We start from the raw sequence: 20,544 nt of genomic DNA on the forward strand, positions 1-20,544 counted from the left end.
GCTGCTTGCAAATTTTGGAGATTAATCCTTTGTCAATTGTTACATTTACAAATATTTTCTCCCATTCTGAGGGTTGTCTTTTCGTCTTCTTTATGTTTAAAAAATATGGAACACTTCACGAATTTGCATGTCATACTTGAACAGGGGCCATGCTAATCTTCTCTGTATTGTTCCAATTTTACTATATGTGCTTCCGAAGCGAGAGCTAGCTTTGTTTTGTTTTTTCTTTTTTTTTTAAGTTTTGAATTTTATTTATTTTTTATACAGCAGGTTCTTATTAGTTATCCATTTTATACACATCAGTGTATACATGTCAGTCCCAATTGCCCAATTCATCACACCACCATCCCCACCCTGCCGCGGCTTCCCCCCTTGGTGTCCACATTTGTTCTGTACATCTGTGTCTCAACTTCTGCCCTGCAAACTGGTTCATCTGTACCATTTTTCTAGGTTCCACATACATGCGTTAATATACGATATTTGTTTTTCTCTTTCTGATTTACTTCACTCTGTGTGACAGTCTCTAGATCCATCCACGTCTCAACAAATGACTCAATTTTGTTCTTTTTTATGGCTGAGTAATATTCCATTCTATATATGCACCCCAACTTCTTTTTCCATTCATCTGTCGATGGGCATTTAGGTTGCTTCCATGACCTGGCTATTGTAAATAGTGCTGCAATGAACATAGGGGTGCATGTGTGTTTTTGAATTATGGTTTTCTCTGTGTATATGCCCAGTAGAGGGATTGTTGGATCATATGGTAATTCTTTTTTTCATTTTTTTAAGGAACCTCCATACTGTTCTCCATAGTTGCTGTATCAGTTTACATTCCCACCAACAGTGTAAGAAGGCTCTCTTTTCTCCACACCCTCTCCAGCATTTGTCATTTGTAGATTTTCTGATGATGCCCATTCTAACTGGTGTGAGGTGATACCTCATTGTAGTGTTGATTTGCATTTCTCTAATAATTAGTGATGTTGAGCAGCTTTTCATGTGCCTCTTGGCCATCTGTATGTCTTCTTTGGAAAAATGTCTATTTAGGTCATCTGCCCATTTTTGGATTGGGTTTTTTGTTTCTTTAATATTGAGCTGCATGAGCTGTTTATGTATCTTGGAGATTAATCCTTTGTCTGTTGATGCGTTTGCAAATATGTTCTCCCATTCTGAGGGTTGTCTTTTTGTCTTGTTTATGGTTTCCTTTGCTGTGCAAAAGCTTTGAAGTTTCATTAGGTCCCATTTGTTTATTTTTGTGTTTATTTCCATTACTCTAGGAGGTGGATCAAAAAAGATCTTGCTGTGATTTATGTCAAAGAGTGTTCTTCCTATGTTTTCCTCTAAGAGTTTTATAGTGTCCAGTCTTACATTTAGGTCATGAATCCATTTTGAATTTATTTTTGTGTATGGTGTTAGGGAGTGTTCTAATTTCATTCTTTTACATGTAGCTGTCCAGTTTTCCCAGCACCACTTATTGAAGAGACTGTCTTTTCTCCATTGTATATCCTAGCCTCCTTTGTCATAGACTAGTTGACCATAGGTGTGTGGGTTTATCTCTAGGCTTTCTATCTTGTTCCGTTGATCTATGTTTCTGTTTTTGTGCCAGTACCATATTGTCTTGATTACTGTAGCTTTGTAGTATAGTCTGAAGTCAGGGAGTCTGATTCCTCCAGCTCCGGTTATTTCCCTAAAGACTGCTTTGGCTACTCGGGGTCTTTTGTGTCTCCATACAAATTTTAAGATGATTTGTTCTAGTTCCGTAAAAAATGCCATTGGCAATTTGATAGGAATTGCATTGAATCTGTAGATTGCTTTGGGTAGTATAGTCCTTTTCACAGTATTGATTCCTCCAGTCCAAGAACATGGTATATCTCTCCATCTGTTGGTATCATCTTTAATTTCTCTCATCAGTGTCTTATAGTTCTCTGCATACAGGTCTTTTGTTTCCCTAGGTAGGTTTATTCTTTTTGTTACAATGGTAAACGGGAGTGTTTCCATAATTTCTCTTTCAGATTTTTTATCATTACTGTATAGGAATGCAAGAGATTTCTGTGCATTAATTTGGTATCCTGCAACTTTACCAGATTCATTGATTAGCTCTAGTAGTTTTCTGGTGGCATCTTTAGGTTTCTCTATGTATAGTATCATGTCATATGCAAACAGTGACGGTTTTACTTCTTCTTTTCTATTTGTATTCCTTTTATTTCTTTTTCTTCTATGATTGCAATGGCTAAGACTTCCAAAACTATGTTGAATAATAGTGGTGAGAGTGGACATCCTTGTCTCGTTCCTGATCTTAGAGGAAATGCTTTCAGTTTTTCACTGAAAAACATCATTGAGAATCATTGAGAATGATGTTTGCCGTGGGGTTGTCGTATATGGCCTTTATTATGTTTAGGTAGGTTCCCTCTATGCCCACTTTCTGGAGAGTTTTTATCATAAATGGGTGTTGAATTTTGTCAAAAGCTTTTTCTGCATCTATTGAGATGATCATATGGTTTTTCTTCTTCAGTTTGTTAATATGGTTTATCACATTGATTGATTTGCATATATTGAAGAATCCTTGTATCCCTGGGGTAAATCCACTTGATTATGGTGTTTGATCCTTTTAATGTGTTGTGGGGATTCTGTTTGCTAGTGTTTTATTGAGGATTTTTGCATCTATATTCATCAGTGATATTGGTCTGTAATTTTCTTTTCTTGTAGTATCTTTGTCTGGTTTTGGTATCAAGGTGATGGTGGCCTCATAGAATGAGTTTGGGAGTGTTCTTTCCTCTGTACTTTTTGGGAAGAGTTTGAGAAGGATGGGTGTTAGCTCTTCTCTAAATGTTTGATAGAATTCACCTGTGAAGCCATCTGGTCCTGGACTTTTGTTTGTTGGAAGATTTTTAATCACAGTTTCAATTTCTACTTGTGGTTGGCCTGTTCATATTTTCTATTTCTTCCTGGTTCAGTCTTGCAAGGTTATACCTTTCAAAGAATTTGTCCATTTCTTCCAGGTTGTCCATTTTATTGGCATAGAGTTGCTTGTAGTAGTCTCTTAGGATGCTTTGTATTTCTGCGGTGTCTGTTGTAACTTCTCCGTTTTCATTTCTAACTTTATTGATTTGAGTCCTCTCCCTCTTTTTCTTGATGAGTCTGGATAATAGTTTATCAATTTTGTTTATCCTCTCAAAGAACCAGCTTTTAGTTTTATTGATCGTTGCTGTTGTTTTCTTTGTTTCTATTTCATTTATTTCTGCTCTGATCTTTATGATTTCTTTCCTTCTGCTAACTTTGGGTTTTGTTTGTTCTTCTTTCTCTAGTTCCTTTAGGTGTAAGGTTAGATTGTTTGAGATTTTTCTTGTTTCTTGAGGTAGGCTTGTATAGCTATAAGCTTACCTCTTAGAACTGCTTTTGCTGCATCCCGTAGTTTTTGGATCATCGTGTTTTCTTTGTCATTTGTGTCTAGGTATTTTTTGATTTCCTCTTTGATTTCTTCAGTGATCTCTTGGTTATTTAGTAACGTATCGCTTATCCTCCATGTGTTGTTGTTTTTTACGTTTTTTCCCCTGTAATTCATTTCTAATCTCATAGCGTTGTGGTCAGAAAAGGTGCTTGATATGATTTCAGTTTTCTTAAATTTACTGAGACTTGATGTGTGACCCAAGGTGTGATCTATCCTGGAGAATGTTCCGTGCGCAGTTGAGAAGGAAGTGTAATGTGCTGTTTTTGGATGCAACGTCCTAAAAATATCAATTAAATCTATCTGGTCTGTTGTGTTATTTAAAGCTTCTGTTTCCTTATTTATTTTCATTTTGGATGATCTTTCCATTGGTGTAGTGAGGTGTTAAAGTCCCCCACTGTTATTGTGTTACTGTTGATTTCCTCTTTTATACCTATTGGCAGTTGCCTTATGTATTGAGGTGCTCCTATGTTGGGTGCATATATATATTTATAATTGTTATGTCTTCTTCTTGGATTGATCCCTTGATCATTATATAGTGTCCTTCATTGTCTCTTGTAACATTCTTTATTTTAAAGTCTATTTTATCTGATATGAGTATTGCTGCTCCAGCTTTCGTTTGACTTCCATTTGCATGGAATATCTTTTTCCATCCCCTCACTTTCAGTCTGTATGTGTCCCTAGGTTTGAAGTGGGTCTCTTGTAGAGAGCATATATTTGGGTCTTGTTTTTGTATCCATTCAGCAAGCCTGTGTCTTTTGGTTGGAGCATTTAATCCATTCATGTTTAAGGTAATTATTGATATGTATGTTCCTATGAGCATTTTCTTAATTGTTTGGGGTTTTTTTTGTAGGTCCTTTTCTTCTCTTGTGTTTCCCATTTAGAGAAGTTCCTTTAGCATTTCTTGTAGAGCTGGTTTGGTTGGTGCTGAATTCTCTTAGCTTTTGCTTGTCTGTAAAGCTTTTGATTTCTCCATCGAATCTGAATGAGATCCTTGGTAGAGTAATCTTGGTTGTAGGTTCTTCCCTTTCATCACTTTAAGTATATCATTCCACTCCCTTCTGGCTTATAGAGTTTCTGCTGAGAAATCAGCTGTTAACCTTATGGGAGGTTCTCTTGTATGTTATTTGTCGTTTTTCCCTTGCTGCTTTCAATAATTTTTCTTTGTCTTTAATTTTTGCCAATTTGATTACTATGTGTCTCAGAATGTTTCTCCTTGTGTTTATCCTGTATGGGACTCGCTGTGCTTCCTGGACTTGGGTGACTATTTCCTTTCCCATATTAGGGAAGTTTTCAACTATAATCTCTTCAAATATTTTCTCTGGTCCTTTCTCTCTCTCTTCTCCTTCTGGGACCCCTATAATGCAAATGTTGTTGTGTTTAATGTCGTCCCAGAGGCCTCTTAGGCTGTCTTCATTTCTTTTCAATCTTTTTTCTTTATTCTGTTCTTCAGCAGTGAATTCCACCATTCTGTCTTCCAGGTCACTTATCTGTTCTTCTGCCTCAGTTATTCTGCTATTGATTCCTTCTAGTGTAGTTTTCATTTCAGTTATTGTATTGTTCATCTCTGTTTGTTTGTTCTTTAATTCTTCTAGGTCTTTGTTAAACATTTCTTGCATCTTCTCGATCTTTGCCTCCATTCTCTTTCCAAGGTCCCGGATCATCTTCACTATCATTATTCTGAATTCTTTTTCTGGAAGGTTGCCTATCTCCACTCCATTTAGTTGTTTTTCTGGGGTTTTATCTTGTTCCTTCATCTGGTACATAGCCCTCTGCCTTTTCAGCTTGTCTATCTTTCTGTGAATGTGGTTTTTGTTCCACAGGCTGCAGGATTGTAGTTCTTCTTGCTTCTGCTGTCTGCCCTCTGGTGGATGAGGCTATCTAAGAGGCTTGATGGGAGGGACTGGTCGTGGGTAGAGCTGACTGTTGCTCTGATGGGCAGAGCTCAGTAAAACTTTAATCCACTTGACTGTTTGGTGGGGCTGTGTTCCCTCCCTGTTGGTTGTTTGGCCTGAGGCAACCCAACACTGGAGTCTACCTTGGCTCTTTGGTGGGGCTAAGGACAGACTCTGGGAGGGCTCACACCAAGGAGTACTTCCCAGAACTTCTGCTTCCGGTGTCCTTTTCCCCACAGTGAGCCACAGCCACCCCTGCCTCTGCAGGCGACCCTCCAACACTAGCAGGTAGGTCTGGTTTAGTTTCCTCTGCTGTCACTGGTCCTTCCCCTGGGGTCACTGCTCCTTGCCCTGGGTCCCGATGCACACAGTACTTTGTGTGTGCCCTCCAAGAGTGGAGTCTGTGTTTCCCCCAGTGCTGTCGAAATCTTGCAGTGAAATCCCAGTAGCCTTCAAAGTCTGATTCTCTCGGAATTCCTCCTCTCATTGCCGGACCCCCAGGTTGGGAAACCTGTCATGTGGCTCAGAACCTTCACTCCAGTGGGTGGACTTCTGTGGTATAAGTGTTCTCCAGTCTGTGAGTCACCCACCCAGCAGTTATGGGATTTGATTTTACTGTGATTGCGCCCCTCCTACCATCTCTTTGCGGCTTCTCCTTTGTCTTTGGTTGTGGGGTAACTTTTTTGATGAGTTCCAGTGTCTTCATCTTGATGATTGTCCAGCAACTAGTTGTGATTCTGGTGTTCTCACAAGAGGGAGTGAGAGCACGTCCTTCTACTCCGCCATCTTGGCTCCTTTCCCACTAGCTTTGTTTTTTAAATTAAGGTTTCTTTAAATTAAGGTACTCTGATAACACTTCTCCTGAAGAGAAAAAAGAATGACACTATGTGAGCAGTTATAACTCAGTTATAACGTCTATGGAGAGAATCTTGGGTTTATCTCCACTAATTTTATAACATATCAGAGACATAAAAGATTATAAATTTTGGTATAAGTAAAATCTGTGTTAAATGACAGTCTTCTGAACACTGTTTTTGAATTTTCACTTGGGTTTTTATTTGACTATCCTATTATATTGATTCATTCAGTAAAGATTTGTCGAGCCACTGCTCTGAGTTGGTGGTTGTTGTAGGCAAACAGCGGAGAAAAAGAAAAGGCACATTCCTGCCTTCATGGCGCATCCATTTTTTTTTTTTTTAAACATCTTTATTAGAGTATAATTGCTTTACAATGGTATGTTAGTTTCAGCTTCACAACAACATGAATCAGTTATATATACACATATGTTCCCATATCTCTTCCCGCTTGCGTCTCCCTCCCTCCCACCCTCCCTATCCCACCCCTCCAGGCGGTCACAAAGCACCGAGCTGATCTCCCTGTGCTATGCGGCTGCTTCCCACTAGCTATCTACCTTACGTTTGGTAGTGTATATATGTCCATGCCTCTTTATCGCTTTGTCACCGTTTACCCTTCCCCCTCCCCATAGCCTCAAGTCCATTCTCTAGTAAGTCTCTGTCTTTATTCCTGTTTCACCCCTAGGTTTTTCATGACATTTTTTTTTTCTTAAATTCCATATATATGTGTTAGCATACGGTATTTGTCTCTCTCTTTCTGACTTACTTCACTCTGTATGACAGACTCTAGGTCTATCCACCTCATTACAAATAGCTCAATTTCATCTCTTTTTATGGCTGAGTAATATTCCATTGTATATATGCGCATCCATTTTTAGTGGGCCACAAGCTTACTCTTTTTTTTTTTCTTTTTTTTTTTTTCCGGCACGCGGGCCTCCCACTGCCGTGGCCCCTCCCGCCACGGAGCACAGGCTCCGGATGCGCAGGCTCGGCGGCCATGGCTCACGGGTCCAGCCGCTCTGCGGCGTGTGGGATCCTCCCGGACCGGGGCACGAACCCGTGTCCCCTGCATCGGCAGGCGGACTCTCAACCACTGCGCCACCAGGGAAGCCCTTTTTTTTTTTAATTTTTATTTATTTGTTTATCTATTTATTTTTGGCTGTGTTGGGTCTCCGTTTCTGTGCGAGGGCTTTCTCTAGTTGTGGCGAGCGGGGGCCACTCTTCATCGCCGTGCACGGGCTTCTCTCTGTCGCGGCCTCTCTTGTTGCAGAGCACGAGCTCAAGACGCGCAGCTCAGTAGTTGTGGCTCATGGGCCTAGTTGCTCCGCGGCGGATCTTCCCAGACCAGGGCTCGAACCCATGTCCCGTGCATTGGCAGGCAGATTCCCAACCACTGCGTCACCAGGGAAGCCCCAGAAACTCACTCTTTAGCATCCTTAGTTACTGAGATCCAGGATCACAAAATTCTTTTTTTCTTAAAGCTGAGTTGTTGTTTTTTTAATTTATTTTTGGCTGTGTTGGGTCTTCGTTGCTGTGCGCGGGCTTTCTCTAGTTTCGTCGAGTGGGGGCTGCACTTCGTTGTGGTGTGTGCGCTTCTCACTGCAGTGGCTTCTCTTGTTGCAGAGCATGAGCTCTAGGCGCGTGAGCTTCAGTAGTTGTGGCACGTGCGCTCGGTAGTTGTGGCTCACGGGCACTAGCGCGCACACAGGCTCAGTAGTTGTGGCACATGGGCTTAGTTGCTCCACAGCATGTGGGATCTTCCTGGACCAGGGCTCGAACCCATGTCTGCTGCATTGGCGGGCAGATTCTTCACCACTGCGCCACCAGGGAAGCCCACAAAATTCTTTGTTAAAGGACCAGGTAGTAAGTATTTTAGGCCTTGTGGGCCAAGAGGCAAAATGGCAGATATTATGTAGGTATTTGTATAAACATTTAACCATTTTTAAATGTCAAAATTGTCTTTAGCTTGGGGCCATACTAAATGCGGCAGTGGCTAGATTTTGGACCATGGACTGCCAAACCCTGATCTAGATTAAAAAATTTTAGCCATGTTTGGCATTTTTAAAAAATCTCATTTAGGGTCTCCCTGGTGGCGCAGTGGTTGAGAGTCCGCCTGCCGATGCAGAGGACACGGGTTCGTGCCCCGGTCCAGGAAGATCCCACGTGCCGCGGAGCGGCTGGGCCCGTGAGCCATGGCCGCTGATCCTGCGCGTCCGGAGCCTGTGCTCCACAACGGGAGAGGCCACAACAGTGAGAGGCCCGTGTACCGCAAAAAAAAAATCATTTAGCCTCTTTCCAGTTAATCATTGCGATCTGTTGATTTTTTTCCTTCTCAAATGTGTCATTTCTGTCCCGGTTACCCTGCCACTTCCCTTGTGTCCACCGATTGGACAGTCCTCCTGCAGTCAGCCATCCTGCCCTGCAGCCGGGGCCTGCGTCTCCTCAGCAAAATGGTTTTTCCAGTCAGGCTTATCCCTTTGATGTTTAGGAAATGAATTTCCTCCTGTGACACTTGATTTTACCTCTGGACTACATTGACTTTTACAAGGAATTACAAAGTGCCTCCTTATAGCTCTCTCACACTGATCAAATTTATACCCATTGGGATCCTACAGAACTAGTGTAATCCCTTTCCTGTGTGACATTTCTTCTTCTTCCTTTAGCTGTCTCTTAGGGGCTTGTCTGCACCCTAGTTTGCTCTTCTCAGAATGAGCTTCAGTTTCTATTACTTTAAAAGTGTTTCAACTGGAATTGAACATTCTGTTTCGGTGTGGTTCAGTCTTCAAAGAGATCAGGACTCTTCATTTGTGAAGTGTTTACTGAGCGCATACTACGTGCCATGTACTACTCAGTGCTGAAGATGCAGCAGTGAGCAGATGGACAGAAATCTCGGCCCTTAGCAAATTTACATCTTGGGCGGCTTGCCTGGTGGCACAGTGGTTAAGAATCCGCCTGCCAGTGCAGGGGACACGGGTTCGAGCCCTGGCCTGGGAAGATCCCACATGCCGCGGAGCAACTAAGCCTGTGCGCCAAAACTACTGAGCCTGCGCTCTAGAGCTCGTGTGCCACAATTACTGAGCCTGCATGCCACAACTACTGAAGCCCACATGCCTAGAGGCTGTGCTTCACAGCAAGAGAAGCCACTGCAATGAGGCCCGTGCACCACAATGAAGAATAGCCTCTGCTCGCTGCAACCAGAGAAAGCCCACACACAGCAACAAAGACCCAACACAGCCAAAAATTTAAAAAATAAATAAATTTTAAAAAATATTTACATCTTGGCAGAGGGAGCCAGACAATTGATACAACGTACAAGTAAATTATGTAGTTTGTAGAAGATAAATGCTGTAGAGAAAAATTGAGCAGGAGAAATTGAGTGGTAGGGCAGACTCCCCAAGAAGGCGATTTTTGAGTGAAAATTTAAAGGAGGTGAGAGAGCCAGCAACATGAATATGTGGGGAAGGAGTGATTCTCCATATATTCCCTATATATAAAGTAAGTGTATATATATATATACACATATATACTTATATAAGTAAGCCAGTGCAAGGGTCCTGAGGCAGGAGGGTGTCTGACATGTTTGAAGAAGAACAGGGAGGCCAGTGTGGCTGGAATAGAGTGAACCAAGGGGGAGAAGGCAAGAGATGAGCCCAGAGAAGTCACAGAGACCAAATGGTACAGGCCTCAGTAACCACAACGGGCTTTAGCTTCCAATCACAGTGCGGTGAGGAATCAATCATTGGAGGGTTTGAGTAGAGGAGTAATGTGATCTGACTTACATTCCAGAAGGATCTGTCTGGCTGCTGTGGTGGGAATAGACTGAGGAGGGGCAAAGCTTGTAATAATTCAGGCAGGAAGGAAGGGGGCTTGGATCAGAGTGGTGGTGAGAAGTGGTTGGACTGTGGACATTTTGAAGGTCAGCTCAACAGGGTTTCCTGATGGGTTGGTATTGGGGAATGTCACCCTTCTTACTCTAAGCCTCTTCTTCTGCTTAAAAGCACAAAACTGGGATGGAAACTCTGTGTGGCCTGAGCATTACTGCCTCATACTGAACTCACTGTCCGCTAAAACTCCTAAGTTTTTTTAAAAATCTTACATGTGCTAATGCTCAAGTACCCCTTTTATTTATTTTAAAAAAATGTTTTTTAAAGTACTCCTTTTAATTTTTACTTGGCTTGTTGTCAAGTTAAAGATCTTACCTTCGTTTGTAAGAGATTTTATTTTGCTAGATTTGACTGATTGCTCCAAACAGTCAAGGACTTTGGGGAACCCTTAGTCTGTTATCCAGGATAGTAGCTTCTCTGTCGGCTCGGTGTAAGCCCACACATTTCACAAGCATGCCTTCTGTATCTTCCAAAACTCTGATGGATTGTTGAGCAGACCTATAGCAGACCTCCAGAACTCCCCTCTAGGCTGATTGTGGCTTTTACAATTTTACACTCCCTGATCAGAATTGGTTATAATCCGCCTAACTTGAGATCTGGTCTCTGTGAAACCCACAAAGATGCCATGTGTTGTGTAGCTGCCTTCCCGAGATTATGTACAAATACACATTGCTCATCGATTCGAATTGTCTGATTTACCAGTATAGAATCCACCATATCAATGGGGAGAGACAGACAGACAGACAGACGGAGGCAGAGTGAGGTGTGTATCTGATAAATTTACCCATAATGAACTCATGCTCTTAGTGCCCAGTACTTTCTTTAAAGATAAACAGTGTATTGTGAAGACTCTCTTTTCTCCAGTGCTCACCAACTGTATTTTTCTGATACATTTGAGACTCTTGCTCGGGATCAGCACCCATCTTGCAGGCTATAATCTGCAGACCCTGCTTTCTGTGCCCATTTTGAGGATCAGAATTGCAGCCTTCCAACCTGTCCTGTTTTCCATGGTCCCCGAATATCAGCAGGTTTGCTGATCTCATTTGTTCCCATCACTTTAGAACTCTCTCCCCGTAGGGCTGTGTCATCACCCACCTCACCCCCAACTTAATCTGCTCTAATCACATTACCTGATGAATTTTAGGAATTCACTGTGACTCCGGAGGAACCTTAGGAGAGTCCTAAGTGGCTCCCTGCCGTTAATCTAAATGCCACTGGCCTTGCTTTCAAAGCCCCCTTCTGGTTGCCCTTTTTTTCCTAGTACCCACCACTCCCAGATGTTTTACTCTGGTCAAACAATTTTGTTTTTTAAATTAAAGATGTCGATGTTTGATGTTTGCTTCTACCTCTGTGATTTCTGTCCATCTGTCATTTCTACGTTTCTTCTGCCCACACGAGTCTCTCCTTCAGTATTGCAAAATTTAACGTTTAATTGTACAGCAATTTACATTTGTTTCCCTTTTGTTAGATGGGTTAATTTTGTCTCCCCCAACTACCTTTTCTTTGAGACCATGTATTATACTGGTTTAACAGCTCTCAAAATGCCTTGCACAGTGTCCTGCCTGACATCATAGTTAAGTATTCATTAAAAACATGCTTGTTTATTGTATTCTCTATTGTAGTTGAAGATGCCCACACTGGAATTTTTAAAGGAAACAGCAGACAGACAGTTTGGAGGGGCTATTTGGTATGTTACTTTAAATTAACTGTATTTTTGCAGTAGATTAGAATAAAAGTATGAGAAATAAAACTTTGAGAGGCTTTTTAATGTTTACTTTTCCTCTAAGCCTAGCTTTCTAGTACTAGTGAATATCGATTTAAATAATTGTAATATTCTTATTTTGAAGCTTGTGTGATGCAATAGATATTTACTAGTTTTCTCAGCTGTAAGTTTTCACCAGCCTTATGATGTGGAAAGTGAGTTGTGTTTTTCCCTTTTTTATTTCAGACAACAGATAAGGAAGTCCCTGGGTTAGTGCTAATGCAAGATTTGGCTTTCCTGAGTGGATTTCCACCTACATTCAAGGAAACAAATCAACTGAAAACAAAATTGCCAGAAAATCTTTCTTCTAAAATAAAACTGGTAAGAGCATAGAAAATAGAGCAATTAGTGTAGCACATCCCATTTCATGCGTGCCTCTTCTCTGTGGCCCCCTTTGTTATAGAATAGCCGACAGTCATAAGCAAAGAGGGTCTCAGTTCTGTCACAGTGTTGTCACGAAGACAGCTCTTTATTTGTAGAAGATCCTCCCTTTTTACTCTTTATTTGGGCAAAATTCTGAGTCTTAACTTGGTTTGTTGGTTTCCCAGACAGAAGCAGGATTCATTTGTTTAACAAATGAGCTTCTACTGTGTGTCAGGTGCTGTTCTAGCTGCTGAGACTTTAGCAGTGGACAAAGCAGACAAAAGCCCTGATGGCAGTGGAAGCGTGGAAGGAGGGGATGGGGGGAAATCAGACATGTGGTGGTAGGTACACACAGGCTCCTGTGGATTTACGAAGAGCTTCCACTCACAGAGGGGGGATGCTTCAGATTTTTGGAACATTTGATAATGTGAAACCTTCATTCATTAATAGCTAGTTGAGCCACTAACATATTTAGTATTTATACTTATTAACTCTTCACGCTTGACCACCGAGGCCATTCGCGAGTTGACTTTGGAAATGGTGACATGTCTTTCCATAACATTTCCTGTTCTCAGAGCCATCTGTCTGATTCATGTAGGGCACAGTCCGTGTGGGTGTACTTTCCTTTTGACCTTATGCCAAGGTGCCTGCTTTTCTGTCAGAAACAGTCCAGGTTGTAAAACGTGAATGTTTCTTCTCTCAGACTAGAGGGCATAAAGTTCTTGGCTCAGAATTCATTAGGCTCTGCTTTTCTTGATTTTACAAAAAAAATGTTCTTTAAATTCTGCCACTGTGTTTAGCTTCCTGCTTCTCAATCCCTGCTCTTCTTGATGTCATTTAACAGTTGGGAGGTGAAAGGGTGGAGGTAGTGGCAGGGAGAGCTGTGACTCGGGGAGAGTCGGTTATTTAGTTCATGTCTGGACCATGTTTTCTCTCTGCCAGTCAAAGTTCCTGTTTAACTTGTTTCCTTTTCCCCTTAAGTGTTTCACTGTTTTAAGATACATTGTATTACCTTTGTAAATACCATGGTAATATGAATGACATTTATGCTTTTTCTTTTCTTCATATTTTCCTCCATAACTTTCTTTATGGTACCTGGAAGTATGGTGATGCCCGGCTAGATTAGAGTTGAGTAATTTCTTAATCTGCAGTTATTTTAAAATAGATATTATATTCCTCCTTCCCTGAATTATTTTCAGTATGGATTTGGGCAGATAAAACCATAGATTAGCATTCATTTCAGCCAATGTTTATTTGGCTTCTTGGCTTCCTAGCTGTTGGTTCTACGGTTATAGACATATGCGCATCTGTACGTTTGACCAGCACATGTGCTGCTAGGTGGGCGTGTCCTGCCAAAGATCACCAGCCCAAGTCGTGGTCACCCCGCAGCAAACGAGTTTTTGGGCAGTGTGGAGTGGTGTGTGCCAGGAGACGCTGAGGGCGCAGGAACTTGAATTGGACAGTAGCACCACCAGGCTCGGTACATGTGGACGCCCCCTCCTCCGTCATTCACCCAGTTGGAGGTTGATCTGGATTCCCCAGACTTGTCTCTGTGGAGGCCGGCACCTCCTGGGGGTACAGCCAATTATTCGCAATGTGCATTGCAGCTCACTGTCACGATGCCAGCACCTGCGATTGGCTTCAGAGATGAGGACTTCTGATCTTTTGGAGGCTAGAGAGAAAGTGAGAAAGAGGAAGCACAGAAGGAGAGCGTCAGTATTCAAGCCTGGTTCTCCAAGGGGCTCTCTTTCCTTGGGTCCCACTTTCTGGTTCTATTATGGGCACCCGGAGAATGGAGTTTCCAGTCATTGGGTTCCCAGTCCCTTTAGTGAGCGTTGATTAAACACCTGCTGTTGTGCCAGGGACTGTGCTAAGGATAACTGAGTGACTAAAATCACTTAGTGTTTGGGTGTGATTGCTTCCAAACAAAGTGTTTATACAAAGTGCTGGGAGAACATGTGGGCTTTGGTTGTTCTGCAGGCAAAGACGGCTTTGCAGAATAGGAAACATTTTGGCTGGGGCCGTGCACAGAACAGCCGTTCTTCCAGCAGAGAAGCCAGTGGGAAAGACCTTTCCGAGAGGAGGGAGCAGCTTGAGCAGAGGGTTAGGGGCTTGCAAGTGAATGGCCTTTTCAGAGAACCGAGGCAGCTGTTCAGAGGCCAGAGCCCAGGTGGGGATTTTCCTGATGCTGAGACTGGGAAGTTAGGCAGAGGCCAGATCGAGAAAGATCCCCTGGTGAGGAGGCCGGACTTTATCCTGGAGGCAGAGCGCGTCTTGAGGAGGAGGACCCGGTTCAGGTCTGCAGAACACGGGAGCGGAAGGTGTAGCAGGTGGACATTAAACAGGAAGCCGGAGGCAGGAAAGCCAGTTCAGCCACTGCTGCCGTAGCCCAGCAAGACACTCAGGTTCCACAAGTGCCTTGGCAGTGGTGCCAGTGATGAGAGTGGTTCCAGGGCCATCTGAGAGAAACCGTCAGCACGACCTGGTGACTTAATTAGCTACTGGAGCAGATGGAAGGAGAAATGAAAGGGGAAGTGGATGTGACCAGCAAAGACGGGTGTGGTGGCATTAACCACACTCAGAGCTTCATGGGAGAAGCGAGGTTTTCAGAAGGACCCTGAGAGCTCAGTTTGGGGTGTTACATTGGAGGGGCCTTGTGGCATGTGGGAGGGAGGGCCGTTAGACATTGGGCTTCAGGACCTGAACAGCTGAACCTCTGTGCCCTCCCAGGCTCCTCCAGGGGGCCTTTGCCAAGGCCTGTGGACCCCAAGCCACCTAGCACTCAGTTCTGTCCCAGAGACCCTGGCCGGGCTGTGAGCATCTCAGGACAGGCACTGCCTACTCATCTTGTGCCCTAGTGATCACCTTAGGAAAATGTCTGAAATTTCAAAATACTTTTCTAGAATAAAAGCAGCTTGGATAGAAGAGATTAATTAAGATAAGGGTATTTTCCAAATAAATTTAAAATTAAATTAGGATATTAAAGTACTACATTTATTTATCCTATAGTAGTGATTTTTGCACTCCAGGGAGCCCCTCCAAGGTTCCGTAGGAGCCACTGTGGGAGGAGAGGCTGGGGGAGGGCAGCGAGACTGTTAGGTACCCAGATAGAACAGACAGAATGTTTGCGCTGCCTGGCCCGCCTCCCATCCGTCCCCTACATAGCGAGGCAGAATAGAGACGGCAGTGAGAGCTGACCTTGGGTGAGTGCTTTGTGTATACCAGACACTGTTAAGGTGAGAGAAAGTAATCAGGAAGACAACACACGTGTGCATGTGCACGCGCGCGCGCGCACGCACACACGCACACACACACACACACACACACACACACACAATTTGCAGTAAGAGTTAATGCCTACATAATAAAAAGGGCCTACATAAACTCTACTTTTGGCCTATATAAACTCAGGAAGCTTTGCAAGATGAGCTAAGTATAGTCATGTAGCATATACAAGAGATCAGAATGAGCCCGAGTAATTGTTTGCTCTGTTTTATAAATTAAGAAAGAAGGCTAAAAAATCAAGAAAGAAATTGGCCCTATTAGAAGAGCCAATTCAGCCAGCAGAAGGATGTTGCTGTCCTAGATGACTGGTTTTCAACCCTCTCTCTGCTTTTTAAGCTCTGAAAGCCTCTTTTCACAGGAAATTGTATGATACAGAGTTAAAACAAAATACGTATCAAGGGTGGTGTGGGCTCTGGTCAAGGTGGGGAAGCCTGCCTGTAAAACATGTTGGTGCTTGTGGTGTTCCCTCCTGGATTTATGGTTGCTTTGAAAACGTTGCCTCAAGGTGGTTTTCCTGTGGAAACACTTCAAGCAGCCAGGACACCCATCGTAGGTGTGGGCACGACAGCTGTTAGACACCTGCTGGCAGGTGTGCTCTCCACCAGTGTTCAGCGAAGTTACCTTGCAGGGCTTTCCCCAGTGTAGGCAGATGGGTAATATTCTAGAACAGAGGTCACAAACTGGGGACCAGATGCGTTTTGTTTGAATGCATGCCAATCAGAAATATTTGCGCTACCATTGAAAACCGGGAGATTTCATGTAACACTGGGGATTCTGGCCTCTCCAGAGATCTGGCAGCCTTTGTCACTATTGACTAGTGACTGCAGTTTTCAGATGGGGCCTGAGATGTCCCATTTGCCAAAGCCCCTGACTCCCTCTTTTTCTAAATACTTGGTCCATTGCATCATTTGGGAAATGTGTCTGGCCTGTTCAGGTCTTCTGTTTTTGGTGATACTGGCTTACTATTTCATACATGTATGTGAAACTTTTAATCTTTTAAATATACGTAGTATACATTTAATATGTACAATATGTAGCATATAGCAGAGTACACAATAGGTAGTATATATATGTATTGTATGTATTTAAAGATCGAGGATCAAACTGGGAAGTTTAAGGTGTCTCTTCTTTGTTGTTCAGTTTTTCCACATGTAACCCTCTTGTTATTTTATAGTTGCAGTTGTATTCAGAGGCCAGTGTAGCACTTCTAAAGTTGAATAACCCCAAAGATTTCCAAGAACTGAATAAGCAGACGAAGAAGAATATGACCATCAATGGAAAGGAACTGACCATAAGTCCTGCATATTTATTATGGGATCTGAGTGCCATCAGCCAGGTAAGGGATGCAGAGATTGTTTTAGAACCCGAGTTGAGGGCTTTGATTATTAAAGATTTATGAGTCACTGTATTAGAAGAAGGAAGAGGGCTTACAGAGAGGTCACTTGATTGGCACGTCTCTAATTTTCCCGTCACCGCCATTGGTTTATACTAATTGAAAGTGACCTAGAATCAGATCCAAGAAATTTTTCTTCAGAAAATGTGTGAAAGAAATGCTGTTTTTGTTGTGCTGTTTTAAATATGCTGAGTGTTCTGCATTTTTTGTAGTGTGTAAAAGCTGGACACGGTCTTTGGAAGTTTGCTGGCGCTCCCTGAGTGCGGAAGGGACAGCTGGGAGGGGCAGGTGTGCCTTAGGCGCATTTTACATCTTTCTGTGCCCCATGCTTTTCTCAGGCTAAGCAGGATGAAGACGTTTCTGCCAGCCGTTTTGAAGATAACGAAGAGCTGAGGTACTCACTGCGATCTATCGAGAGGCACGCACCATGGGTTCGGAACATTTTCATTGTCACCAATGGACAGATCCCATCCTGGCTGAACCTCGATAATCCTCGAGTGACAATAGTCACACACCAGGTAGTGACTCGCCATGTGTCACAAGGCTGCGATTTCCTGTTCTGTCTTTTGCTGTTCTTTGTCTTGTTCCTGATTTCATCCTCTTACCCATCTCACCTCCATTTCCACCTTCCTTTAATCCTTCCATGCGCCTCCCTCCCTCCCTTCTTTCCAAAAACAAAACAAAACAAAAACCTCTCATCCGCCTTCTCTCTCTTTCTCTTTTTTTTTCTGTTAAAAGGATGTTTTTCGAAATCTGAGCCACTTGCCTACCTTCAGTTCACCTGCTATTGAAAGTCACATCCATCGCATCGAAGGGCTGTCCCAGAAGTTCATTTACCTGAATGATGATGTCATGTTTGGAAAGGATGTCTGGCCGGATGATTTTTACAGTCACTCCAAAGGTCAGAAGGTGAGTAGCTAAGAGATGCCTGGCTTAGAAGTCACTTAGAAGTTACAGACAGGAAATAAGGAAATCAGTATATATACCATATTCACATTTGATCAAACAAGCATTTTTGAGTGTTAAGCTCAGGAAAGTTAACAATCAGGGAGTGAGAAAACTACAGTGGGAACTTTGCTTCCCTATATTCTCACCCAGGACCCACTCTACATTTGCTACTACAACAGCAGAAATAGCAAATAACTGTGAAACACAAAATCGTGTTTACCATGTCAGCAAAATGCCCAAGATAGAAAGCTCAAAGTAGTGCTTAAAGACAGGGCTGAAATTTCATTGGGGGCAGCCGCTCTCACTCTGGCTTTGAGGGGCAGGATGAGAAAGTGGTCACGAGCACAGATATGGGTGCCAGCTGTGTAGCACTGTCGTGGGTGATGACCTGGCCTCTAGGTTTCCTGTCTGTGTATTGGGGGGAACAGGAAGACCCTGGTAGTGTTGTTAGAAGGGTACAGTGATCAGTTGGAGACTTAGCACCATGAGCTTGTAAGTTCTAGAACTCTGTCAAGCTGTGGCTTGACAGGGGAGACAGACAAAACCAGTGACTGTGTACAGCGATTTCCGTGCCAGTAGGTGTGCCCTGGGTGCGAGGAGTGGGAGCGCCAGAGAGTGAAGTCACACTGGGATAGGGACTGAGATGAGCTTGGAAGAACAGGAGTTAACCAGATGAAGAAAGACCTTGCAGGTAGTTGCACCGTGCAAAGATACGGAGATTTTAAAGGGGAATGCATTTTTCAAAAATGATTTTAATTTAGAAAGCAACCATGTACCATGTCAGTTGTTTTGAAAGCAGACAGGTTCACAGCTCAGAATGCTGTGCTGGATAATTCATCACAGGACCTCGCGTATAAGGATATTGAGAGTTCGTCTGCCCCCCCTTTTCAGCCTTGAGACAAGACGGTGCATGAATCTGCTTAGGAGTTGACAACAGTGTCACAGAAAAGCAGTGACTTGTGTGCACACTTTCCACCTGCACGCTCTTGAACTCGCATTTAAGTTTGGCATGTTGCTGCTTTATTTCAAAATAGATCATTTATAAGACCATGTTGTAAGACTGACCCGTAAGTTGAGTCCTTGTCTCCTTTCCTTGAGCAACGGAAAAGAGTAAATGTGCCGGGTAAGACCCATCAGCAGGGCAGGACTGAGAAACTACCACAGGATGGCCCTGAACGCAGACCTTTTCTAGAGCCTCAATTTGTTTTGTATTTCTGTTAAAGGAATCCTAATTTAAGAATAAAAAGTGTCAGGGGACTTCCCTGGTGGCGCAGTGGATAAGACTCTGAGCTCCCAATATGGGGACCCAGGTTCGATCCCTGGTCAGGGAACTAGATCCCACATGCATGCTGCAACTAAGAGTTCGCATGCCACAACTAAGGAGCCGGGAAGCTGCAACTAAGGAGCCCGTCTTCTGCAACTAAGACCTGGCGTGCAACCAAATAAATAAATAAATATTTTTTTTAAAAGTGTCAGAAACCAGAAACCACTTTATTTTCCCTCTGGTTTTATCATAGGTTTATTTGACATGGCCTGTGCCAAACTGTGCTGAGGGCTGCCCGGGATCCTGGATTAAAGACGGCTATTGTGACAAGGCTTGTAATAATTCGGCCTGTGATTGGGATGGCGGTGATTGCTCCGGTGAGGGTGTGTTCAAATGTAACTTGTCCATGTCGACAGAATTTTTTTCATTTGTTGTCATTATCAACCAGGTACAGTGACTTAATTAAACGTTCTTCGCGTATTGAAACAATCATCGTAGACTCTTTGGAGGTGATGACTGGTGTCCCCATGTGGCCCAGTTTATTCATATTGTTGGGGGCATTTTCCCACATGACCCTACACTTGAAAGTGTCTTTTATTATTCAAAATATGAAAATCAGTTATACCCTTAATTATGTGAGCTCGAGAGTAAGAATCGCTCTCACTGGTTCCTGTCGGAGCTCATGGCCAGTGGCCCCTAGAAGCACACTGCTCCAGGTCAGTGAGGGACTAAAGAGATGCAGAAGAAATAAACATCTCCTCTCCTCAGCATCTCTTCTCCCTTTCTTGTACACTAACATTTAGACTTGTTGAGGATAACAAGTTTTTACATTTCTTTATTGCCTTTCAGTTTATAAAGCATCATCCATTATCCACTTGAATTTCTCAGTCACCAAAAGAAGGAGAGTAGGTGCACAGATATTCTCATCCTACTGCATTTGAGGAAACAGGTTTGGGAAGGTGTTGGAAGAAACAAAGCTTGTGTTTCAGTCAGCTCTATCAGAGGCACTTTTGAAAAATACGAACCGCTGCAGGGAGAGAACGTAGACGTGCAGGAGAGTCTCTGCAACGCGGAGAGCTCGGGGACAGAGCAGTGACACTTGGTCACGAGCTGATTGCCAGTGTTAGGACATGTTCTTGTCAGTCCCGAGAGTCACGGTCTTCAGAATAATCTGATCCTCTATACACATCTGCATGTGCCCCCCTTGAGCACATCTGAGGCCTGTACTTCTGGGTTGCACAGATGTAAGTGCCGAGGCCTGGTCATCCCACACCCAGTCCACTGGCAACTGATGCCCCCTTTTCAGATTGTCTCTTTTTAAGCTACGTAAAATCTTCTGTTAAAGAATGGGGTGAACCTTTCCTGACTGAAATTCATGCATTGGTCTTGAAAACACAGCTGAGAAATAAGGAACTGGCTTTTTTCCAAGACTGTAAGCACAGCAGGATTCTGTT

General features: G+C 43.1%; 1 protein-coding gene across 4 annotated transcripts in view; it reads left to right on the forward strand.

Moving 5' to 3' along the window:
* The window catches only part of GNPTAB (N-acetylglucosamine-1-phosphate transferase subunits alpha and beta), an 83,897-nt gene that overhangs the window by 41,511 nt on the left and 21,842 nt on the right, over positions 1-20,544 (forward strand). For 2 of the 4 annotated variants that reach the window (XM_079938268.1, XM_079938270.1), the window contains 6 exons: positions 11,698-11,762; positions 12,024-12,158; positions 16,660-16,821; positions 17,217-17,396; positions 17,617-17,787; positions 19,344-19,473. In XM_079938268.1, coding sequence (XP_079794394.1) covers positions 11,698-11,762; positions 12,024-12,158; positions 16,660-16,821; positions 17,217-17,396; positions 17,617-17,787; positions 19,344-19,473 — 843 coding nt within the window. The remainder of the gene's footprint in view (positions 1-11,697; positions 11,763-12,023; positions 12,159-16,659; positions 16,822-17,216; positions 17,397-17,616; positions 17,788-19,343; positions 19,474-20,544) is intronic. The other 2 variants (XM_079938269.1, XM_079938271.1) reach the window with 1 other exon arrangement.

This window comes from Stenella coeruleoalba, assembly GCF_951394435.1.
Source record: "Stenella coeruleoalba genome assembly, chromosome: 11".
In the NCBI taxonomy this organism is placed as follows: domain Eukaryota; kingdom Metazoa; phylum Chordata; class Mammalia; order Artiodactyla; family Delphinidae; genus Stenella; species Stenella coeruleoalba.